This window comes from Pithys albifrons, chromosome 1 (assembly GCF_047495875.1).
Source record: "Pithys albifrons albifrons isolate INPA30051 chromosome 1, PitAlb_v1, whole genome shotgun sequence".
Taxonomy (NCBI): domain Eukaryota; kingdom Metazoa; phylum Chordata; class Aves; order Passeriformes; family Thamnophilidae; genus Pithys; species Pithys albifrons.
This window is the reverse complement of record NC_092458.1, coordinates 95,086,289-95,112,623: the sequence shown is the minus strand read 5'-3', so window position 1 is coordinate 95,112,623 and position 26,335 is coordinate 95,086,289. Positions and strand designations below refer to the sequence as shown.

General features: G+C 37.0%; 1 protein-coding gene across 3 annotated transcripts in view; it reads left to right on the top strand.

Moving 5' to 3' along the window:
* The first annotated feature begins 1,660 nt into the window (after positions 1-1,660).
* The window catches only part of ABI3BP (ABI family member 3 binding protein), a 144,728-nt gene continuing 120,053 nt past the window's right edge, over positions 1,661-26,335 (top strand). For all 3 annotated transcript variants that reach the window (XM_071561311.1, XM_071561304.1, XM_071561297.1), the window contains exons 1-2: positions 1,661-1,824; positions 25,558-25,737. In XM_071561311.1, the coding sequence (XP_071417412.1) occupies positions 1,746-1,824; positions 25,558-25,737 (259 nt within the window). In that variant the 5' untranslated portion in view covers positions 1,661-1,745. The remainder of the gene's footprint in view (positions 1,825-25,557; positions 25,738-26,335) is intronic.

Genomic DNA, 26,335 nt, shown 5'->3' with positions numbered 1-26,335 from the left:
CATTTTTCTGACATATGAAGCTCTTTTGGTGTGGTGTTTTGGGAGAGTCTTGTCCAACTGTAGGGCTTTTAGACATCTTTTCATGTCATCCAAATGGTACCTGCTTCATTTACCTGTTCAGAGTTCATATTCACAATCTGAATCCTCCCAAAGATCCTTGAGGTAACAGTGTTTAGGGATTTTTTGGAGGATCTGTCTATAATATTGATTTTCAAGTTGCAATTCCCAGATTTGAGTTAGTGAATAAAAAAGAAATAAAGGGTTTTCTTATGTCGGAATTGAGTGGATGTGATGAGAGTGGGACAACTTTCCATTGTCAAGCTGTTTTTGTTATAGCTGTTCGCTGTTCATATTGATTAAAAGAGCTGGAAATTCCTTGAGGTTGTCTCTAGGATCATTACTGTTTGCTTTTTGTGAGCTTCTTTATGAATGATGGTGTACACATGGTCTTTTTAAATATAGAATTAATCCCTTTTTTTTTAAAAATGCTTCTGTATGCCTTAATATATTAGCATTTTATTTTAAACCACTTTGTTTCTACCCAACCCAGGTATAAATACTGTGATTTTCCCTGCTTATAGAGGACTATGAAAGTAGAACTGTGTCAGGTCCAGACAAGTGGGGAGTGAGAACAGACCAAGCATACTGAAGAAATTTAAATATTGTAAGCCATATATACATTTTGGGGGTTTTTTGGGGGGTGGAGGGGTGGCTGTTTGTTTGGAGTTTTTATTGTTTAGTTTGGGGTGACTTTTTTAGGGAGAGATACCACTACTTAGTTGAATAGATTTAATGTCTTTGGGAAGTTTTCCAGAGACAGATACTAAATTCTTCCCTACCCAGTTGTAAAACCTCTTTTTTTTCCTGCTTCACTCTTTCCTTTCCATCTTCTCCCTTGTGAGAGGGAACAAATGCTGTGCTGACTTTGGTTATTGTAAGCAAGGAATGAAACAGCTTTTAGTGAAAATATAGAATTTCTTTTTCATGTAAAGTTATGTAACTGGTGAGAGGATCTAGCCCCTCAGAGGAGATACATTGCCTTGTTACTTTCAGTGTGTGTTGTGTCCATTGACTCACCAGACACGTATGGAAGGGGAAATTATAAAGCACTTTTAAATTGCCAAAACCAGATAGAAGTGAAAAAAATGACATTTAGAATTTTCAGATCCAGTTCTTTTGCTGAATAAATATTTACAATGCCTGTTTATAATGTCGTGTCAAATTAAACTAGTATTTATTTTGCCTGGACAAAAGTCACACCTATCCTGAATTAACCTTAAAAATTGTACACATTGCAAAAATACTGAGTTCAATATAGCAAACAGTTTTCTGAGCAGTGCAAATGCTGGGTTTGCAGGTTAAGTCCAGCTTCCTTGGATAAAATAGTGAAAACATATCTCAGATCTGTTTTCATTTAACAGAAAGTTTGATATTCCTGGTTTTATTTGCACAAAATGTAAGTAATATAACGGTCATATCTTAGCTTTAGTGGTGGAAAAGACCTTGGAACAAACCATAGATTATTGTAGAAGAAGCCTGGTAATTTTTTATTTTTTTAATGCTAATTCTCCTTTTGCATTGGGAGTGAATGATGTCATCTTGTCTCCTCCCACTGTGTAAACTAAGCTTGTGTCAAAGTGTTGCTGCCTCTTGTCACAGAGAGAACAGTTCACTTAAATGCAGCTGCAGGACTTTTGTGTGATACCTGTCAGAATCTTTCCCAGTGCGAGGTTGGGTTTGTGACCATGATGTCAAGATTTGTCTGTCTTCTTTTCTGTGGATATTTTGCACTAAACCTGGGAAATGCTCAGAAATTGCCAAGAGGCAAGTAGCTACAACAACTTTCTGGGGGGTTGTTTGTTTTCCTGTTGTGGGGTTTTTGGGGGTTTTGTGCCTGTGTTTTGCTATGGAAATTCACTTTCATCATGTTAAAAATGATGAAAAATAACAGAAAATATGAAATAAGGTCAGTCAAAAGGACTAAGTGCAGGTACAAGACAGTAACTTTAAAGTTCTTGAATAAAATAGGCTCAAAAGTTTCATAGCATGTTTTGACTCTAGTGTGAAGTACAATGAAACAAAGTTACTGTATTTAATAATTTTATAACTATTTAGACAGCATTGTGCAGGTCTGCTGTTAAGATTTTAAAGAAAATGTGACTTAGAAGCATTCTGTGTTGCTGGTTGAAGATTTCAGTTCAGTCTTTGAAAGAATTTATATGCTTTGCCTTTATATCCATGTTTAACATTTCAGGAGGAATTTACTGCAGTAAGTCAGATTGTATGCATTTTGAGGGAGAGAAGTATGATTGATTAAAATTCCTACAAGAAGAAAAAACCCTAAAAACCTGTGTGAATATTTGTTTAACTTTTTCTTTCTCCTGGAGTCTGGAAGTACAGTAGATTTGCAAAGCTGGCAGCGATCTCTTCTCTTCCTTGCTAACGTGACACATGTAACACTGGCATTTTACTAGTATTTTATTACTTACCAGAGGAAGAATAGTCATAGCATAAAATTAAAAGAATATTTCTCTCTGGATTGTAAAACACTTCATACTATCTTGGCATTAAAGCAGCAATTTCACAACTGTTTCTGTACTGCACGTATTGCTCTCTCTTTGTGGAAGTGCTTGCCTGAGTTCATCGTGCTTTGTAATGCATTTTACATCTGCATTCTCCTGCAGCCAGTGACATTTAGATAGGAAGCTGTGGTTTAGTTCCTTAGGTGAATGTTTATCAAGGCATAAGCACTTTGAGGACTCCCTGGGAGATTCCATTTCATAGATGGGGAACCTGAAAATGTTTTGGGGAGTAGAGGTGATTTTTCACCCCCAAACCCTCCTCGAGGCAAAGATTTCATCTTTTTTCTTACATTTTTTGGTGTTGGTGTTGTTGTTGTTGCTTTTTTCCCTCCTTTTTCCCCCCTCCTTTGTGAGGATGTTCTTTTGGAGGTGGTTTTCTTTCAAACTCACCTTCTGGAGCCAGTGTGGAGTTTTCTGCAAACTGCTAGTAGTGGGAAAATATGTACTCTGTGACTAACAGATAGATATGCAGTTCAAGTCAAGTAGACTGTGAGACTTTAGTTTTTTCAAAAAAGCAATCTTTAAGTAAACTATTGTAGTGGGTTTTATAGGGGAAGATTATGTTGAACAGAGAGGAATCTTGTAGGTATTGCTTATCTTGAGGGAGGGAATTTTTTTCGGTCCTTTTTAAATGGTTTCACTGGACTTTCTGCTCACTACTGTAGAATAGTGGCTCTAAGTTTGTTAACTGTGAAATACAGACAAAGCTTCTAATCCACTGCAAGATTAACTCTGGCATGCATTTTTTTCTGTACTAAAATAACAGGAGTTAAGTTTTGTTTGCCAAATGCATTAAGATGCAGGTGGAAACTTCATTTCTTTTCAATGAAACAGCTTTTTTAAGATTCTTCCATTGCAGTGTTGAAACATTGGTCTGATTCTTTTGTTTGTAGCTGCCTCTCTGGTTACTATTTACATTGTACTGCAACAAAAAAGCAAGTATATTAGTAAACTGTTATCTGGAAATGTTCAAAGGATTGTCTTCTACAACACTGTCATTTTTGATAAGGAGCACAGGCTCTTTTCATGAGCAAAGAGTTTGTTTGGGTCTTAAAGCATTTTAAAAATGAAGATATGTATTGGTAGTGTTCTTTTAAGAGCATTATTCTGCCATGCTAAGCAAGCTTAAATTCCAGTGAATTTCTGTGTTCCTTAAGTCACAAAGTATGTGACTGAAACTTTGGGTCACTCTTGCTCTCTGGGGAACAACGGAATCAATTTTATAACTTGAGGGAAAACAATCTAATCAAACTCGCTTTCTGGTGGTGCAGGTACTCATGTGAACAGGTCATCAGAGTAAATTTTCCCACTCTTACTTGAATTTTGGAATTCTAGTGCTCAAGTCTTCTCTCCACAGGAGGAGAAATACATTGACCCCTGGTCTCATGTGCTGGGAATTCCATTCGGTGATTCAAGGTGAAAGGAACATCTTGCCTCCTGCAGCTGCAAAGGAACAGAGCCAGGGCACCCGTTGGATGTCAGTGACTTCCAGAGCTCCCTGAGAGATTGTGTGCAAATATGCTATTCAGGAGGCTGGAACACAAATAGCTCCAGTTTCTCATATATTTTTATACTTTGACCTCCACAAGCATGGGTTTGACTAGCATGACAAAGAAAATATTACTGCTGTTCTCAAAAGAGTGTTCTTTATTAATAAAGTTGGGGTTTAATAGTTTTGATTTCAAAAATTAAGGCACTGTTGGGGGAATGATTTTGAAACATTACCAGCATGACTCAAGGAGTCAACATCAGCAAAATACCAGTTAACTATTCCAGCAGAAACTTTCATAGTTTCTATGTATTCCACATAATAATAGTTTTGTCTCTATAGAAAATAAGGTCTTTACCTGTATCTAGTCCTAGTGTAGTGGCCTAAGTGCAGGCAAACACCCTTTCTGTTGTGCTTTCTTGTCATATTTACTGTAGCAAATGACAAGTCATAAGAAAGTTTAAAGTTGTGTCCTAATTCAGTTTCTTTCTACAATAAGATTTTACAGGCATAAGGAAAGACAATATAACTGGAAAGGGAAGAGTGGTGGAAGGTGTTGTGTTTTACTGTGGAGGCAATGCTTTTTTGACAATTATGCCTGTGGTTCATTTAAGGGTTCAGCTGCTGAAAAAATTCTGCATTCGGTGCCTGTGAATATTATATGAGGGGTCACCAAACAGCAGAGTGGGAGATGATGGCACAATTCAGGATGGTCTTTCATCCAATATTTGAGCCACTTCAACTTTGTTTAGCTTCTAAAGTTTTCTTTTTCATCAGAAGAAAGAGAGACTTGGATGTTATACAGTTATTTTGTCTCTTCCTTCATGCCACGATGTCAGAGCCATTCAAAACATAATTCTCCAGTTCAACGCTGTTGTACTTGCAATATTTTAATGATGGGTGGAAACGGTTGCAATGCAAAGGTGTCAGAGTTATAACTTGTTATACTTTAATTTTTATGGTTCTGCGTAACAGAAGCGTTCCATTCTTAAAGAATGCAGTATCGTCTCTCTAGGCAGGAACTGAGTGCAGACAAAAAGTCTTGTCTTTAGAGCTCTGGTAAGCACAGCATCCTGAATTTGAGAGAGAGATGAGAAAGCAAAGCCACAGAACCAAGAATAAACAAGTTGCAAGACATAATCCACAAGATTGTACTGCCTTGTAAACCGTGTTTCACTGGCACCTTTCCAGCTGGAATTGATACAAATGTTGAAGGCAACAGTTATGGAACAAGTTCTTTCTGTTTGGTAAAACAGCATTTCATGTTTTTGATTTTGTCACTTGACTTTCCAGCTACAATACAGATGTGCATGGAAATGTGCTTTTCCACTGTAGCCTCTGTTTCCAATAGCTTTTGTATATCTTCTGTCTTATGTTCTTACTTTGTTAGAGCTGAAAAGAATTTGGTGTTGATTCCTTCTTATAAACTTACAGTTTCATGAAATTTATAAAAAGAAGAGTCTTAATGTTTTTCTGATTTGTTTTGGTTGGGTTTTTTTTGCCATGTTTCTAACAACTGTGGTTTTCCTACTATTTGAATTAGTCATCAGGTACAGTGGAATTCAGGTCCATCCTTGTCCTACTTTCCAGGGCTCAGGCCTGTCCTCTTCTGCTTTCCAGGAAGGGCCCAGAAAACCTTAATTAACCTTCCTCCTGGTTGCTGTCTTCACAGGGAAAAGAGTAGAGACCTGACATTCCTTAGGGCACCATGTGGAAAAGCCTGATTTAAAGACTCACGCAGAGAAAATCAGATCCAAAACTTTTTTGTATCTGCAGTTTTCAACTGTGGGGATAGGCAGGAAAAGTAAGAGTTTTACTCTAAGAATTTGTTTCTTTGTTTGGTAAGCAATGAATATGTTTGGCTTAATATTGTAGATAGCTACCAGCTAATATTTGCACTTACGATAATTATAGCTGACATCCCTTTGACAGTGAGTGCTGTATTTACAGTATACTTCCAAACCAATTGTTGACATTTGTGAAAGAAATAGGCTCATTTTATTCATAGCTAAGTCTGCTGCCTATGCTATGTTATGTAATACATCTTACTAGGCAGAGGATAAACTCAGCATGTGTTTTTGTTTACTGCTGTCAAGCAGTTAAAACAATGTTGAGCTGTTTCAATGCATCACAGTTACTGTACTGCAACAGACAAAACATACATTTTTGTGCTGCCCTCTCCCCTCCCCACATCAGCACCCCTTTGGTAGCTGTAGGATGGCAGGGCAGAAATGGTAAGACTCCTGAAAAGCTGTGCTTTTTTGAACATGCAGTGAAGCTGGTATATCAAAATACCACAAAAGGAGTGAAGTAACATGTGGTTTATATGTCACTTTCTCCGTGGTTTATAAAACATCTTTCTGGAAACTATTTTTCAAAATGTACAGTGCATTACCCTTTAAAAAAAATTCTTGGGAAAGAGGGCCAGTTTGAACTAAACTATTGAACTTCGGGTTTTTTAGTGTCTGGAAAAGAGATGTGCAAGATGAATTTGTTTTTTATTAAATATTTTTCTTATGTTTAATGGCACATAAGTGGCAAGGTCTACAAGAAATTTAAAAGGGATCCTTTTTGTGTTATAATGGAGTGGCTAGGGTTTTTAGTCAGCAGATATGTCATGGCAAATGTGGCTCATTCTTTGCTGAAAATGAAAACATCCCATAAGAATGTTGCCATTATAGCTGTTCATTTAATCAAAGTTATCTTATCATGCCAACTTGCACAAAAACATATCAAAATCCAATACTGAGCATCAGGCATCTGAGTTCAGAAATAATCTGTAATACCAGAATTCCAATTTTATATTTACACAGGCAGTGGTGCAACATTGTGGTGACACATATGGGTGGAGTTTGTCAGGATTAAATTCCATAGCGTATGATCACCTCCAAAATGATCTCACTGTTAGGTAATCTGTATTACCTTCCACCTCTTCATTTTAATTTTAATGTTCCCAAATATCTCTATTTGAATATTATTTTTCAGCCCTCCTTCATATAATCTTTTGTATATAATCTATATATAATCTTTTGTATATAATCTAGCCATTACAGCAGGAAAAGCTACATAATTCACCTTAGGGGAGAGCTATAGGCTAAATCCTGCTGCTGCTCTTTGGCCAGACCTACTGTATATGGATATAGAGTCTGTATATCTATTGACTGATGACACAGTGAATGGACAATGGATTTGAGAGCTCTTTGCAGCATTTGGACTTACCAGGTGTGTACTACACATTGCATGTGCAAACAGAAAGCTCTATCTGCTCCAGGGGGTAAAAATGGCTAGCAGTGACCTGTCATAGTCAGAATTGTTCATACAGCTCCTAGTGGTTTTCTTTTCCTTGGGGAAATTCAAGTGCAGACTTGAAATTGTTTGTAAGCAAGATAAATTTGTTGCTGTGGAGCATTTTTGACTACTGCCTTTTGCAGGAGATGGTTGGAATTATACTTGTTGACTTGGTAAATCTTGGTAAGAAGAGAAGCGGGTATTAGAGTTCTGGAAAAGCTGCAGCCTAAAAAAGGTGCCATGAACCAAACAGCTGCATTTGTAGCATCTTCCCAGAAGGAAGAAGACAGCTGGAAATAGATCAGATGCCACTCAGACTTGCCTGACAGGTCTTAATTCAAATGCCCTTACTTGAAAATTATTTTTTCTACAATATAGGATAACATGTTTGTAATGCAAGCTTGCTTTATGAAATACGAATTTCTCTTATTTTGCTGTGAGAACAGTGGTCATGAAGATGACTACTGGCAGCATCATGAATCAAATCTTTGGGTAGGCAAGGCCTCGTTCAACTTTCCCAGCATGGATATCCCTCAAAACGTGCCAATCATTTGCCATTATACTCTGGGTAAATCAGCACTAAACCTCCCCACTTGAGTAAATCTCTGTGTGTCATATCAAGATGAAGAAACAACAGGTCAAATTTTGAACCACCAAGTGAATATCTACTGTTGGTGAAGTTGTGATTATATTTATGGTCACTAGAATTGGATATTTTTGCATTAACCATTTAACCAAAGTGATGTCATCAAAGTGTGCGGATATCCAACCAAAGTTACATAAGGATGGTCACATTAAGAATATCAACACAGATTTTTTTCTCTGCTTCAGAGCTGCTGAATAAAATGATGGGAAGGAGTAGAGACATTAGCTATGGAGATTCTAGATCTAAAGGCAAGGAGGTAGAGAATGCTTTTTTATTAGAGGAAAGCTACTCTTCTCCCAGTCTGGAAGGGAGTATTTGCTGCACTTGTTCAGAGGCTGGTAGTCAAAATCTAAAATCTGTTTCACAAAATGCTTTAGAGTTGTTGCTGAGGTCCTTCACTCTGTAATAATTTAATAATATTTAGAGTGTTTTGTGAAATAAAAGTATATAAGGCTAGTGAATACAAAATTTTTTCTTGGGCTGATTTTAGTCATGGCTTTTACATAAATCCTGTTCACCTTGAACAGATATGCCAAGGCATCAGGTTTCCATGGAAATAAATCCACTTTGATAAAAGCCAGCTTAATGAAGTGCCTAAACCCTCGTGAGTGATCTGATTTTTATTTACTTTTTTCTCTGTGTGTGTAGGTGTGGTGTGCTAACACTAAAGTGTCACTGTCTGTACTTAATAAGGAACTCCTGTAATCCTCTGAAGAGTCAATGGTAAAATGGATTCTCAAAGTATCAGGGAATTTGTTTTGTAGGGTTATTTCTGCATTTTTATATAGTTCTAAGTTTTTGCATTATTCTTGAAATCTGCTCAGGAAAGCATGATTCCATAGAGTGGTAAAAGATTGTGGTATTCATTCTTATCGCCAGCAGTTGTGGCATTAGTTTATGAATCTATAAATGGCCACAGAGTGCTTGATATGAGTTTACATAATTAATATCTTGGGAACCTGGCCAATTTTAGAGGACTGACAGTGTATAAGGAATAACATTCTTTTTAAACTTGCCTTTGGAAAATTCTTTTCTCCTTTTGCCAGCTGCTTGCAATATCTGTTTTATATTAATTATTCACTTTAATTTTTCTTTCTATGATGTAAAAGTCTGGAGTAATTTTAAAACACATAAAATTGTGGTTGATTCAAAAATATGTAAGTTTGAAATGTCCCAGAAGGTTGTTTTCTGACTTTGAAGATAAAACATTTTCTGGCAGTTTAGATTCCCTCATTACCACAGTTCAAGCCTATACATGAACAAGAAAAATGCAAGACTCTTAGACCTTATCACTCTTCTTTTTAAATCTCAGTATGTCTATACAACATGCACAAGCATATGCTGAAAATAAAGGAAAGTTATAAGAAATTGAGTATTGGGATACAAATAATAGGAATAAAACTCTATTGTCTGATACAAACATTTTGGCAGAGTTCCATTATCTCTGGTTCACACAAACACTGAAGTAGTTGGATTAAATGGCAGGGCACAGCTTTTATTTATAGCACAATGTACGCTGAGGCATAGCTTGTTACGTGGTTAGGGAAATGGCTGCAGTCAGGCTTAAGAACCATTCTCTTAGTTTAATGAGGAGCTGACCCAGGTAAAAGTGATGGGCTTGCATGTTCAGCTCAAATCAACAGGTCTTCATCCTTTGTCACAAAGTTCATTAACAGATATTTACTGCTGTAATCACGACCATGAAATTGCTCCACATTGGTCATGTGACCTTATTGACGAGCACCAGCTTTTAGCTATGATGTGACAAGCACAAATATTGTATCTCTTCAGCATAACTTCCTGCTCTTTGTTTTAGTTATAAGGACACAAAATCTGGCAATTCTAATTAAAAACGTCTCCTTGCTTGTGTTGATTATTCAGTGCTCCTTAGAAGTTGATAAATCTGTCATGACTCGGTATGATGGTATAGGAGTTAATTATGTCCTTTGTTCATCAAGTCTGTATAAACATAATAAATTAGAATTTTTTAAAAAACTTTTTTGAACTAAACAACTTCTTTTGAACTGTTGACAGATTTGGGGATTTTTGCTCCAATTGAAGATCTATACTTAGAATAAATTGCAACAAGTAAGCAAGTTATGAGTGTGTTTTCACATAGACTCTCTAGTACACCGAGGCATGCACGTGCACACACAAACAAAATTATTGTGGGATCTTGTTCATTTGGGGTAAATGTTTTGCATCAAAAAATGTTTGTTTTAATCTTCCAGGGCTTTTAGCAATCCCTTGTACTCTCACAATTTTAGTAACATTGTCAAATAGCAGTTGATAAAAGCATTAGTATATGTTGTTAACATGCTGCAATGAATTCTTAGAAAGCAGTTTCTCAGTAATGTAACAGATGTACCCTTTGCACTCAGCACTACTTGCAGAAATTAGCAAGGGACATCATATGCTATTAGTATATTTATTTGAAGGCAACGTGAGGTTGCTCTTAGTATTAAGGATGAAGAAAAATTACAAATGCTCCACCACCCAGAGGGAATAGATACTCTTATTTATGCCTTGTTTCAGAGCTGAAACATCAAGCACTGTGAATATTTTTTCCGTGACCTGCCCTTTTTAGATTTTTTTTCAATTTATTTGTTTTTGTAGCTTTAAAATGCTTGTCAGTTGTCAAACAAAACTGGCACAGGAAAGACCATCTCATTTCAAAACTCTGAAGTCTTGGAGCAATATTTATGTACTTCATATACGCTTATGTCAGAGGATATTTCTTGGGAATTAATGCAATTTACTGCAGACTGTAATCCACTGCACACAAGATCAGTAATGAGACCTACATACCATAAATTCTCCATGAGAAACTGGATACATGCCTGAGTGAAGTACAAGTAAAAATGCAAAGTCAGACATACAAACATTGCTTAGCTGATAGTTTGGTCCATAGAGGTACATGCCCCTATCCTACCCCCAAGTTATCATAAGCCTTCATTTTGTGGTGCTGATTGTATTCTTTATTGATTTGGGGGTTTGTTGGTTGGTTGGTTTTTTTCAATAAAACACTGGCTGGAAAACTTATATTAAAAAGTATTTTAAATTTGGACATAGAAAAGTGGGTTAAAACTAGAGATTATTCCTCACTGCTTTCTTTCATCTCTGTAGATAACAGGAAATGTGGTGAGCAGGTGATGTAATGAATAAAGTATTTGGAAATATAGTCAGAGAACATTAACTCTGTTTTGTATGCCATATCCTATGTAAATACTTTTTAGTAGCAAAAATAAGTATTTATCTTATCTTAGTCCTCCCTTAATAATACACATAGCTTTTATTCCACCTGTTGTGTACTTACCATGACTACTTTTTTCCATTTCTTTCTCTAATCCATTGATTTAGAACTATTTACTTCATATTTTAGTTCTCTTAGAATGAGTTAACAATGTCTCTGCTTCACAAGGTGTTCATAGTGCTGAAAAAGAATTTTTGACACATTCTGACAGTTGATAGTGCATTCTAAAATCAAGAAGTATTTATTTTATTAGTACTTTTTAAATTATAGATTTACTGGGAATCTATTGCTTCTTTCTTCAGCTGCGTTTAAACTGAAGAATCTTTCCTTTGATCTCTGCCAACTCAGAATGTGGACCAATATAGATGATAAAAAGGATCATCTCTGATTTTTCTTAATCTGGTACCTTTTTTTTTTCTTGGTAATAAGAAGGCAAGTCAGCAGTCTTGAGATCCTTCTCATTCAATAGTGCAACATGAGATACATTTTCCAGCTGGAAAAACTATGTGCAGTTGGAATCAACCCCTATAGGTCTGGGCTGTATCCAGCAAGTGTCATAGACATGTGTGAGATTGTTCACTTTAGAGACCAAGAACAGAAGTGAAACCACTGTATTTTGACTGCTCTTTTGGAAATGTAGAGGAATTCTTTTTTAATTTAAATTTTGTTTGTCTATTTGTGTCTAGAGCTTTCTAAACTGAAAGAGAATAACCAGCCAAGAGCTTTGCTGATAGACTTGAATGCATTGACAAGCCCAATTTGCAGTTCTCAAAGCACAACATAATTTCTTATTTCACTACTGCTTTTGTTAACTGATGAAGTTTGCTTACTCTTTTGTTGATGTACAACACCACCTAAGAATTCTTATGTATTCTTCAGATATTTTATTGCTTTATCAGCTGTCTACCTTTGAAAGGAAGGGAATTTATTCCAAAGTTGACACACAGAATATTGCAACACCATTGCCAAGTGAGCATCCATAGCTATTAATCCTTGCACTATTTGAAGTCTTGTATGCCTTGTGTGTTATTCTGAGCACAGAATTCAGATACTTTGTGTGTTTATATGATGGTTGCAATGCTGGAAGTGGAAAACCATTGTGACTTCAGAGAAAGGATAATCCCACTCCCTTTCCATCTTTTAATGAGTATTATTTCTAAGATTTCTGTTTCAACTACACATAGGATAGTGGAGAATTTATAAAAAAATTTCACCTATTTCTGAATGGATGTCTCTCAGTCTAGTTTGTCTTCCTTCAATTTGAAAGCAGATCCCTATGGAAAACTCACCAGCTTCTGTTTGCACAACCCAAGCTCTTTCCCAAGGCTACACCAAGCGCAAAACATTTCCCCTCACTGAAACGAGTTTAGGAATTACACAGGATATTGCTAAAGAACCAGAAGCATATCAATGAGGATTTTTAACTTTTAACCACTGGCTGCTATTCTTTGAGCCAAGGTTTCCATCTACCCTGTAATGTACACATCCAGTCTGCATTTCTCCAGTTTGACAAGAAGAATACCTGTGGAAATTGTGTCAACGTTGAAGTAAATTACCTTCACCCCTTGTATATAAAGCCAGAAATTACATTTCAGAAGGCAGCAGGGTTTGTCAAACAGCCTGGGCTTGGTAAATTTACACTGGCTGTTCCAAATCACCTTCCTGTTTGTCTTGCATATGGATGTGGCTGTTACTGGGGCCTGTTTGGCTGAACAGTTTGTAGTTTCCTGGATGTTCTTTATTGCTTTTACTCAAGCGATTGCACTGAGGTATTTTGCTCTTCTCATGGGACAAATTAATCTTGCTTCTCCCTGGCAGTTTTCTTATCTATATACTGAAGCAATCATGCCTTATTGGATTTTTGTTATCCAAGTGTTAGTGATAGGAAGTAGGATATTGGAATTCAAGCATAGCATTGAGGAGAACAGCTCTCCTTGAGGCTTTATGGTGCACACTTAGAGGTGTAGGAGAAAAACAGTAGTCTTCCTGTGGAAAATATCTATATACATTTTCTTTAAGCTGGATGACTCCTGTTTGTTCAGGCTTTTTTCCTGGGTAAGATACTCTGCCTCTAGTCATTGACTTTGCTATTTTCCTAGATTTTATCAAGTTGGACTATTTTATAGGGCTCTATACACTGACTTATTCATTATAAGAGATCTTTTTAGAAGTGAGAACTAGTGCATGGAGGGGCTGGGAGCCAACTCTTCATGTTTAAAATAAAGAAAGCAACAATCTTGAAACATACGTAGATATGTTGGTGATTCTGAGACTCAGATTAGTTTAAAGTCAAGAGCTGGAAGTATATGCAGGTTTCAAATTTACTCTGTTAGTATAGCTTGTGGAGTCTGCTAGCTGTCTAAATACTACTGTCTTTAAGCAGTTTTGTCCTTAAAAATAACCATGTGCTGAGTCAGAGAAGGAGTTAAAACAATATTAGCTATGAAAACATATAACCCAATGTTACAGAATACTTCAATTTCTTGGATTGTGCCAAGTAAGGTAATACTTCTCATAGAAGGAGGATTATTACCTATTTTGTTCCATGAATGCAGATAAACATGCAAACATCAATTCGGTACTGCTTGGGGCTTTTCTAACATTAATTTAAAGCTGCTGTATTCTAACACAGGAGAAGTGATACTTTCTTACTGTCACTTATTTCGTATTCTTCTTTTAAATCTGATTCCTCTAAAACATTTCAAAAGATCCCTGGATGAGTAAGTCACACAGGGAAATAAAAAAAATAAATTATGTATTATAATGTAATAGATAGTGATCATATGTAAGGAACAGACTTCAAAATGGCTATTACCATATCAGTACCCCATTACCACCTGGGTACAAATTAACCCATGTGTCAGGTAATCTGTGCATTCAGTAATGAAGGCTGACATCCTGGATTGTAAAGTATAGTATCTTCACTCTTGCAGAAGAAAATGCACTTGCAGTTCCAGACAGTATTTTTTATTATGCCTTTGTTTTTTGATTCTTCAACAGTGCATTGATATTTGTAGATGAAAAGTGGATTAGGGAAGGGGTGATGCTAAATATTGCCTGCCATTGAATAGGTAATGGCAGTAACAATTCATTGCCTGCCCATGAGCATGTTTTTGAGAAACTTACTGCATTAAGGTCAATGGTCTTTAATACTGATTGCTTCAATCTATTTATGATTTATGGGCAGAGCCAGACCAGGCAGAATCTGAATTCCTCACCTCCTCAAGTTCTCAGTATTTTTTTGAGTTCTCCCTATTGAGAAGCTGTTGCTAAAAAAGTCCATGTTTTTATTCACTTCATCAGCTCTAAAATATGACTACCTAATATGAAACTATGCCCAAATACCACATTTCTCTTTTGGTGTATATGTTGACTGATGTTCTTTCAAGACTTGCAAGAGTTAGACCTAGAAACTTGGGATGCCCTTCTTGCTCACCACAGTCCTCTGCATGCCTTTATTGAACAAATTTATACAGAATCTGTCAGGTTCTTTGGCCAGGATACAGTTTTTTTCTCCATAGCCCAGCCTGGGTGGAGTTGCCTTGGGCTTCTTTCCTTGGACAGAAGAAGGAGCCAGGATTGGAAAGGCCATCTCTTCTGAGCAAGATACCGTCACTGTCTCATCAGCTCTGTCCAGGTGAAGTTACATCAGCCTGGAACAATACATGCCAGGCCACTCTGGAAAAAACAACAAGGAACAACTGGCTCTGAGTAAAGCCAGAGGCACAAGCCCTTGGAGAACTTAACAACATCAAATCTAAATTAAGCTTTACCCTACGGCAAATAAGTGATCCATAATCTAGACTGAATTAAGGATTTCAGGGTCTTTTATTAACAAGGAGTTTTTTCTGGATTAATAATGTCCTTTTCAGTTTGTGTGTTGTTGATTTGAAAAGTAGTGTCTATCAAAAATTTTTCAGCTTGACTTTAAGAGGGCATTATGCATTGAAAATAAAGGATAGGCTTTATTCTGTCCCTATCCTTCAAAAAAAAAATGAATTGTTCAATGTTGAATTTTATTTAAACTCAATTTTTACCTTTAAACAGAGTTGAGTTTACTGACTGGGCATATAAAGGAGCTGAATTTTCTTATATTTTCTCCCAAGGGAAGCCAGGGTCAGGTTATTTGAAGTCATTCCAAGGAAGATTTCAGAAGTTTAACTCTTGTTCCTTTTTCCATCAGAGCTGGAGGCTTGATTATTTTCAAACAACAGTTTTCTTGCTTGTTTTCAGGGGTTTGCTGCTATTTTAAAAAATAATAGAAAATGAGATGCAGAATGAAAGCTGGAGTTGGGAGTTGGACTGAAGTGGGATCCCGAGTTTATATCCAGGCTCTTTTCAGCTTTGCAACCTAAAAACAAGGATAGTTACTCAGCTAAGTCCAATAAAAATAATTTTAAACCAACATGTTTAAGGAGACTTGTGAGGGAGATAGCAATGAAGATAAAGTGAAACTTCAAAGTGCTTGAATCATCTGAAAACAGGTGAAAGTGATGGCAGCATATAAGTAATAAACTTCTTTTGGTACACTGATTTATGGAGATAAATAGAAGCTGGAATTGCTGATAACTACATCTCTACTTCTGCATTGGCCTAACTGATCCTAAATACTGAGATACAGCTTATTAACTCAGTTCTGAACTGTAGTCATCACTAGAGAGGAACTAGAAAAGGAAGATTTAAAATCTTTGTGGCTTTGTAATACAAATGCTCTAACAATTTTCTCCGAAAAATATCTATTCAGTTTATCACAGTTAAGAGCAACTTATTTCTAATTAGCATTAGTAAAAACTAAATATGCATTGCAAGTGACAGAAAAGTTGTCAGTAAGCTTGAAAGAGCCCTGTGAGAAAGGGCACAGGAAGGGAAGGGGCTGACTCTGGGCCCTCACAGTCCATCTTTTCCTATGGATGTCTTGGTGAGTCACTACCTTCAGCTGAATACCAGCACTGAGGGGATTCCCCACTGGATATTTCAGGTACTTATACTCCTTTAGTAGTGAATTTCTATTACAATTTAAATTTCTAAAATTGCAGCAGATAGGAAAGAAATATGGAGAGGAATTACAATTTATGGTAATTTATTTGCTGTGCACATTCTGTTAGGAATGTTGATGCATCTTAAAAAAGTTGCCATATTTGAAATAAAAGTATTTCAAAGATGTAGACAAGAAGGAATTTTTTTTAAATCTCTTGAATGCATCTTTATTCTGAGTTGGGAACCAGGTCATTAAATGCAATTTCTGAAAAATAGTAAATGGACTAATGTGTATGTTGCAGTTGTATTGTATGAAAAGAGTTCTTTCAGCATTAAGAGAAGCTATGCGGGTTATATGAAAGTAAGACTTTTGTTTGTTTGTTTCATTTTCTACTTTGGCCTTGAATTTAGCTTCCTACAGCTTCTTCTAATCTATTTTCCAGCAAGACTTAATTGAAATTCTGTATTTTCTGTTTGTTGACATAGGGTGGCTTCCTCTTTAACACATATATTCTCCTCAAAGGCATCCAACTTGTCCTAGACATCAGAAGTTAGATGGAATTTAGGTTGTCTGGGTCTTTGGTGATGTCTTTTCACATCTAATCTCTCAGTTACAATGGGAGAGGAAAAGAGGTGCTAACTTCACAACTTTAATAGGGTGGAATTAATTACTAGTTTTTGGTTATCAATAGAATAAACCCCTTAATAATAAGGCTTAAAATAGCAAGCTTTATTAATCCAATCTATCTAGTACCATGTTCAAAATAAGAACCTACCATTTCCGTATTAGTGTCATTTAAGTGAAAAAACCCAACATTTCAAAATGGAATGAATCCTTCTGCTCCTCATTTCCTTCCTTGGAGCAACAGAATGGCTTTGAAATGAACAGAATTAATAGTCTGGGGGCAGAAAAACTCCAGTTAAGGAGAACAGAAATTATACTGTTGAAACTATTCTGACTGTTCACCCCTAAAAATGTCCCAGTGGATCTCAGTGTAATAAATGTTGATCCATAGGCAAGAGTAAGCATGTTTTTGCTCATTTTTTGGGGGGGGGGGGAGGAGCTACCTGAGCAAAAAGATCCTGCAAGCTAAAGCTTATGAGTTAGTTTTTTTGTAGATAGACATGCATGCTTGTGTTTTGAAAGTTGATTTCATGTTGGAGGCCTACTTTTCTAGTTATGTGTCTATTATTGGAAGTAATGTTAGACTCGTGTACAGACTGCAGGCATAATAATCCTTAGGAAAAATATTTATTTGGTAACTTTTCTTACACATGAAAAAAGGATATGCAATGCTTTTAGCTTGCCCTCCCTTAATAAGGTATTCTTTGTTGTCCTTTTTATATGGAACCTATTTTCATAACAGGTGCGGTTCCGTGGTGTAATGGTGAGCACTCTGGAGTCTGGATCACAAGGTCATGAGTTCGAGTCTCAGTGGAGACCGTATCAGGCAGTTCAATGCCTCCCTGCCATCCCATCCCATCAGATCTCGGATGCTCAGCAGGGTCAGCCCTGGTTAGTACCAAGTGCTGTGACAGTCCTGAGGACTTCACTGTCACTGTCCAAGCTCGCTCAGCCGTGGCAGATGGACCTCAGGACTGAAACGGTGGGGTCAGTTCTGCGCACGCTGTGCTTCACCTAAAAAAAAAAATCCACTGTGCAGGCTGGAAGGGCAAACCCTCACGTGGCGAGAGCCCTTCCCAAATCTTCATTCGCGAGGTTTGGCCATACATACATACATATATACATTTTCATAATTCAGAGTGTTTATTAATGTGAATTTTGTAGCTAGGATAGTTGGTGTTTTATTTAATCTGTGATGAGGAAGATGATCTAAAATTGTCCACAGATATCTGATTGGAGGATAGAGACAGATTTTCAGCAGAAGTGCCCAGTAATATGACAAGAGGAACTGGGCACAAATTGGAACATGGGAAGTTCCAGCAAGGAATTTTTTCTTTTTTAACACAAGACTCAGCTGGATGTGGCTGCCAGCAACCTTATCTGATGAGATCTGTTTTGAGCAGAGGGTTGAACTAGATGACGTACAGAAGTCCCTCCCACCCTAAATTATTCCATGATTCTCTGACTGTCTTAGAAGTGTGTCTTGGTTATTCTACTTAATAGAAACAGAACTATTTTTAAATGCTTCCCATTTTAAGCTATATTTGGTGTTGAGCCAACAACAAATATTTCTCCAGGTTTGGGAGCCAAAATAAATACAAATATATAAAATAGCAGAAAATAAAATTTGCACAGTGTTATATTACCATTGACATCTTGCCTGGTGATGAGACCAGATATGGAAAATCAAAGCACTGCTGTGAAAAATTTGAATAAGTGAGGTGGTGCCTACAAATAGATGGTGCTAATATATTTTCATAAGGCACACTTCATTTGTCTAGCACTCTGGGAGGCAGTGCTGAGTCTTGCCTTCATGCCCTCTAAAATCTTTGAAATGGTGAAAAACAACCTCAATGTAAGGTCAAAGGAATTCTGGCAACAAAGCCAAATTTGCTGTAATACAGTACAGCTGTAGTCACCCTCTAGTTTTGTAGGGCAGAGTTCAAGGATTGCCACTCCATGAATAAAAACAAAAAACAGGCGGTATTTGATCACAAGAGACTATACACTCTTAAAGTGCAGCTGTTGACCTGTAGTATGAGTGAAAGTAAGATCTCATCCCAGTATTGCTTTTGCTGAACTTTCAGTGAAAAAAGCAAATAGTTCAAAATGTAGGCTGCCAAGATGAATTTATTTCAAAACAAAAAAAGGTTACTTTATTTAATTTGTGTTTAATTCTTGAAGTTTGTTGTTACATCATCACCTCCAGGTTACTTCTAAATGTGTTAATTACTAGTTAATAACCTATCAGAAAGCTGTTGACATACTTTCTTTAGCTGGAGAAAGAGAGTGCTATTCAGCTGAAGATACTCCATTTTCACGCGGCCCAGATATATTTTGGAGTTCGGGTAAAAACAGAAAAAAAGCCAGTTAATTCATGTTCCTGTCAACCCATCACCCATGTTATGTTCTCTTGTGATCCTTGATAGAGGAAAATCAAACCAGCTGGCAATTTTAACTAACTCTACATCTTTTGTTACCCACAATACTGTAATGATAGTGGGCCATAGGACACCAAATTTCAAAGGCTTTAATTCTTTGTTACTGAAACAAAATTCTATGGTTCTTTTTTTTTTCCTGTTGAGAAGCAAACTCTCACATGGTTTTATTGCCTTTTATAAGGTGGAATAACCAGTGTCTCCAATTACTGAACAGATACTATTTTAATGCAACTAGCCCAATGAATCTCTTCTACGTATCTCCTTACCTTTCTCAGTTATTAAGCAGCAGAAGAATTATATAAATGTGTTCTTAGTAGATACTGTTGGGTCTTTGCATTCGACTTTGCAATGGTGGTTTCTTAGGGGGATGTTAGACCTAAATCAGAAGGCTTTGACTGAACTTTTGCTGTCAAAGTAGAAATTGAAAATTGAACTTTGTTGTTTGTCTTGTAGCTAAACATGAACTAGCTGGTATGGATAAGAAATGGTAACAAGTGCTTATGAATTCTTCCCTCTCTTCCTCTACTATTCCATGATTAATTAAAGTGGCAATAAGAGAAAAGAAGATAGTTGATGTAATCTCTGGTAGATCCAAACCTTGAACAGCAATTGTATGTTTTGCATATTATTTTCTGTAGCTGCTTTCACATTTTAAAGAACTTAATTTCACTTGGGTAACTTAATTTTTTTTTAAAATCTTTATTTCCTTTTGTCTCTTGTTGCCTATATATTCCAACTAGACAAACTATGATGCTCCCAGCTGGATTCTTCAGAGCAGTTGTAGCTATTTTCTTCTTTCTAAAGAGTTGTCAGTGACTGGTTCCCTTATGATGCAGCTGATTCATCAAGCTGTCTTTAACAGTTACAGGCAAAGAGTCATTTCCTTAGAGTGATTCTAACACTGCCAGCAGTCTGATGCACTTAATGTAGTGCTTTTACATCAGATAAGCTTTGCATGGTTTCTCCTGCTGATTTTGGCTGTCAACTCACTTTTGTTGAAGAGAACACTTGCAGATCTGTGTGGAATTTCTGATGGCAAACACAGAGGGAAAGGCTGTTATACGGAGGTAGTTATAAGTCCCAGAGTGTTCTATTTGGAGATGGCCTTAATGTGAAAATGCTTAATGTAATGCTACAAATGCAAATAATTAAGACTAGACTTTCAATAACACATGCCAAAAGCTGATATAAATGAATGGAATTAGAGGGCATCTAGTTTATCATTCAGCTCTTGTCATCAAGGAGATGTGGGGGTAAAGGTATTCTGAAATCATAATAGGACAAAATTATTTGTTCAAAATCAAATACATTCTTATCACAGTATCATAACAGTCCTGTGACTTCCTTTGTCTGCTCAGTCATGAGTGGTGGCTGACAGACATATTACTCAGAAAAAGAATGCTTTCCCTGTTAGTTGCTCAAAATACCATGAGATCAGCACAAGTGAAATCTATTCAGCAAATGTACTCCTGAGAACAGTTCCCATTTACCAAGCTAATTGATCTAAAGTCCTTTATATCTGTACTGCTCCAGGCCGGCCCTCTTGTAACTAGATTGGCAGTGTCTGTGCAGCACGAAGAATTGAGCTCTCTCCATCCTATGTTGCCTCATTTCTGCTCATACATTTCCAGAAAGTGGTCAGTTATTGTTTCACCAGTTTAAATTCATCTCCTGTTTTAACTGAGTCTGGAATGGATACAGTCCATGAACAGGAATGTGGCTTAGTCATATGAAGTGTGGCATCTGTGTTGTTGCTTTAGCAGTTATTTTTCCTTAGAAACATGAAACTAAATAAAAGTGAAGGAGAAGATTTGCCTGCTTTGCTCTTTGCTGCTCTTTGGGTCAGGTTGTACCTCCAGTAAGAAGGGGAGTAGAGTGCTCTTGCTGAGACTGACTGGGCCCTCCCAGCTATGGACACTTCTGCTGTGAGGAGGGAAGGAATAGTAAGCAAGGAGCTTACAGAAGGGGTAGACAATAGTTAAGAAGAGCATAGAGCAGACCCTGTAGCTACATCTCAAAGGAGGAAAAGAAGTATTATCTCCATTGCATGCATTGGGAAACATAGTGACAGAGGCTGAGGATAAGGCTGAAGTCCTCAGTGCCTTCTTTGCCTTGCTTTTTCGTATTCTTGGTGTACTCAGTCCCCTAAAACTGGAAGTCAGGAGCGGGGAGCATAATGAAGCCCCCCTAATTCAAGGGGGTCAGTGATATTTTACACCCCTTAGACATACACAAGTTATGGGTCCTGATGGAATCTACCAGAGAGTACTGAGGGACGTGACAGAGGTACTCACTAAGCCACTTTCAATCCTTTACCAGCAGTCCTGGCTAACTGGGGAGATCTCTGTTGACTGGAAGTTGTCAAATGTGACACTCATCTACAAGAAGGGCTGGAAGGAGGATGTGGGGAGCTACAGGGCTGTCCATCTGACCTCCTGTGCCAGGGAATGTCATGGAGCAGATTATTTTAAGTGCCATCATGCAGCATGTACAGGAGGTAACCAGGGTTTTAGGCCCAGTCAGCATGGGTTTATGAAGGGCAGGTCCTGCTTGACTAACCTGATCTCTTAGAAGGTGATTCAATTCTTGGATGAGGGAAAGGCTGTGGATGTTGTCTGCCTTCAACAAAGCCCTGTGCTGGTTCTTGCACTTGGGTCACAACAACCCAAAACTACCTGGAGGAAAAAGATATGGGGTTGTAGGTCAACAGCCAGCTGGACATGACCTGGTGATGTGCCCAGGCAGCCAAGAAGGCCAAAGGCATCCTGGCTTGTATCAGAAATAGTGTGGTCATCAGGACCAGTGAAGTGATCATTCCCTGTACTTGGCACTAGGGAGGCTACACTTCAAATCCTGTATTAAGTTTTGGGCCCCTCACTACAAGAAACACATTGAGATGCTGGAGCACGCCCAGAGAAAGGCCACAAAGCTGGTGAAGGGTCTGGAGCACAAGTCTTATGAGGAGCAGCTGAGGGAGCTGGGGTTGTTTGGCCTGGAGAAAGGGAATCTCAGGGAAAACACATTGCTCTCTACAACTGCATGAAAGGAGGTTGTAGTGAGGTGAGGGTCAGTCTCTTCTCCCAAGTAACAAGTGACAAGGGGCAATGGACTCAAGTTGTGCCAGGGTGGGTGTTAGATTGAATATTAGGAAAAATACCTTCACCAAAGGGGTTATCAAGCATTGGAACAGACTCTCCAGGGAAGTGGTTGAGTCAGCATCCCTGGAGATATTTAAAAGGCATGTAGATATTGCAGCTGGGGATGTGGTTTAGTGGCAGTCTTGATAGTGCTGGGTTTATGGTTGAATTTGATGATACTAAAGATCTTTTCCAACCTAAATGATTTTATTATTAAGTGATTTTTTCCTAAATGCTGTGGGGACTCTACAGTATTTGTTGCCATCCAGAACATCACTGAAAGGATCCTATACTTAAAAGTGAACTAGTTGAAAAAGACCTGCCCTGTCAAGATAGGGTGGTGAGGACAAAGATTTAATTTTCTTAAATTTTAAGTTCTTCTCCTTTAATTCTGTTTTACTTCTTCCTCTAGTTTAAAAATACATTATTCCTGTTTATTTTCTTCTACAACTGGCTTTGAGTTTAAAAGCTCTCTTGGTTGTTTTGATATGCTAGTTCTAAAGAAAAGGTCTAAAGATCCGATAGGAAAGCTATTGCTGTTTTGGGATCCCATTTAGACTTTCTAGTTTTAAGGCTGAAGTCAAATCAAGACCCTTTGACACTATATTTGACTGCTTATGAATAAACCACAGTATCTATCAAGCTGGAATCTAACCCAGTTGAATACAATCTTGAATTAGAATTAGGTCTACAAAGTGGTGTAAGGTATAACTGAGAGATACATAGATACAATTGTGTGTAAAAAAAAAAAGGTTGAAACTACTGTAATTTTAAAATTAAAATAGACTTTCAGTAATTTTTTAAAATCCAATTTTGAGACTGGTTAAGAACTTTAATATAGAAATCAAATTACCATATTTGTATCAAACACTGTAAGTCTTGCTTTGTTCTTAGACATGAATACTTGGTAGAGATCAGGAGACCATCCTTTTGTTTGTGCTTAGTTCTCCAAAGTTAGAGTTTTGCAGAATACATAATTTAAACCCATGTAGCTCACTGTTAATCAGAAGTATTAATCCTAAACTATGTTAGCACTTCTTACTGATTAAGCTATTTAAAGGGCTTTGAAATCTGCTGGCTTTTCTTCCTGCTTTCTGCCATTTGAAGCCTTGCTGATATTCAAAGTTGCCCACCCACGGCAGTTTCGTATATTGAAAATAAAATAAATTAGGATGTAATTTAGATAAGGAAACAATTGCTGCCCTTCCCCCTGTGATGGTACTGTACTGCTGAAATGTCAGAGAACTGAGTTTTCTAGAAGCCTTGCAGTCTTCTGGAACCTGGCAGAGTTGCCTTTGGAAAATTGTGACGGTTGCCTGGCTGAATGTTTTTATTTGATCAGTCTTTAGATAAAGGAAGGGAGGCACATGTTTTCCATCAGCTTTACTTGTTCACTTCTTTCTATAAAGGGAAGAGGCATAAAGTGTTTGGCTTAGGGCTTTATGTTCTGTGAGCAGACAACTGCAGATGCTCAAATCACCTACTAAATCATCTTCACAAATTGGGGTTTTGGCCTCTTAGCAACTCTAGTCATTAAAATTTCTGAAAAATTAAAGGAGGGTATGCTGTGATGATACTAGAGAATTGGTGTGTACTTGTCAGGAGACATTCCGAATATCAGTCTGCAATTGCCTCTCTCAGGGAGAGATAGAAAGGAAGAGAGTAAGGGAGTTAGATGGGAAGAGGGAGCAAGGGAGGGAAAGAGAAAAAAAGAAAGAAAGAAAGAAAGAAAGAAAGAAAGAAAGAAAGAAAGAAAGAAAGAAAGAAAGAAAGAAAGAAAGAAAGAAAGAAAGAAAGAAAGAAAGAAAGAAAGAAAGAAAGAAAGAAAGAAAGAAAGAAAGAAAGAAAGAAAGAAAGAAAGAAAGAAAGAAAGAAAGAAAGAAAGAAAGAAAGAAAGAAAGAAAGAAAGAAAGAAAGAAAGAAAGAAAGAAAGAAAGAAAGAAAGAAAGAAAGAAAGAAAGAAGTTAGTTAGTTTGGTATCACTCTACCCTGTTATTCAATGATGTATTACATATCTCACATATAATACTATTTCACGATTTAGCTCCTGAAGTAAAATGATTGTGTGCAAAGCTCTGTTTTCTCCTGAGTAGTTAATTTCACAACTTATGATGGGACAGATGCATTAAAATATGTTTGGAATAAAAATTTATATTTTGAGAATGAGAAGAGGAATAACCTAAAGTGTATTAGTCTAGTGCTGCTGTCGTAAGTTTGGGGAGGAACCAACAATTCAACAGTTCTGGAAATATGATAGGCCTAAGAGTGACAAGGGAATATTAAAAATGTACAAACCAAGGAAGAAAAGCCAATTCTCCCTCACCACACCAAAAAGAAGACAAAACACCAACTTATAGCCTAAAATGTTAGTTATTCTGTTGTGAAGTCATTCTGTGTTGCTACAAGTCAAAATTTTTTAGATGGATATACAAGATGCTTCTTACTTTATGTGCTGTTTCCCTGGAAAGCATAACATCGAATGTTTAAAAGAAGTTTCTCTGTAGTTTTGAGTAAAGCATATACGTTAGTTAGGTGTGTTGATGTAATTCCAAATAGAAAATTACATTTCCAGACCAATATAGCAAAACAGAAAAATAAATTTGTTTCCTTTTTTTAAATCTTGTTACTATTTATCCTCTACCCTAATTCTGCAGTGTGATTAGTTGATTAACCTAATGTTAAAACTTCATATTTTCTACCAACAAGCAAAAAAAAAAACAAACCCAAAATAAAACAACAAAAAACCCCCCAAAACTTGTCAGCTTTTCATCTATAGGTCTTATAGATGGTGAATACAACTATAACTCTCACATTTAAAGGAAAAATGCTTGCATTTTTTTCCAGCTCATGCACTTTTTTACAACTGCAATTGTAGGTGTTACAGCTAATGATAACGCTAAAGTAGTGGAGAAACAGCCATGCTGGCAAACACAATTTTACATGACTGAGCGTTTACTTTTCTCAAACCACTGGTTTCCCAGAGACTTCACCTTTAACAAATTGTTCAGTTGCTACTAGTGAATTAAACAGCCCTAATTGTCATATTGTCGTATTCCATTACTGAATATATGATTGCAGGATAATTCATTCTGATCTCCTATTTTTTACTCTTTCCCCAGTGAAAAGGCAGAGTCTGAAGGTTCAGATCAACGCAACAGATGACACTGTTTGCATGAGGTATCTTCGACCAAGTCAAAACACCAAATTAGAAGGTTTTGTCCTGGGTTATGGAAGCAACTTCTTTTCTAATCAGTACATTCCTTTACCTTCGGAAGGCAAAAACTATGTAACAGAACTTGGTAAGACATATTTTCTTTGCATGCTGTTGTTTTTAATGAATTATGGGAAGAGTGAGGAGAATGTGAACCTTTGGGCATCTTAATTTTTGTTTTAATTGGGTTGTTGCTCAGGATTTCTTTGTATTTGTTTAAGGTTGCCTTGAAGAATTGCAGACAAAAGTTGAATTAGGAGATCCTTCAAGGAGAAAAAGTATTTTTTTTTTGTTTGAAAAAGTTTGTTACTGGTATTTATTTTGAGGAGTTTTATTCTACTAAGAGACTGTACTATATTGACCATATCACAGATCCAATGAGTTGGTTTGCCTAAAGTTGCAGTTATAAAGTAGCATACAAGGGACATGTGCAAGTTTATAACAAATAATACAAGGAGCAGTGAAACAGTCTTGAGAACTGCGTGTTTGATTTCCTTTGACAGAGACATTTGTATCAAAATTATACCTCTTCTGGCAGGGACCTACTCCAGTTCTACATGTTATAGAATAACCTGTATCTTTCATGTCAGAAGTTACCAGTGGAATTCCATGAGCTGTTTCATGGAAGAGATTAAACCATGTTAAGAATGTTAAATACTGTTGCCTGGAATAGGGAGAAAGAATAA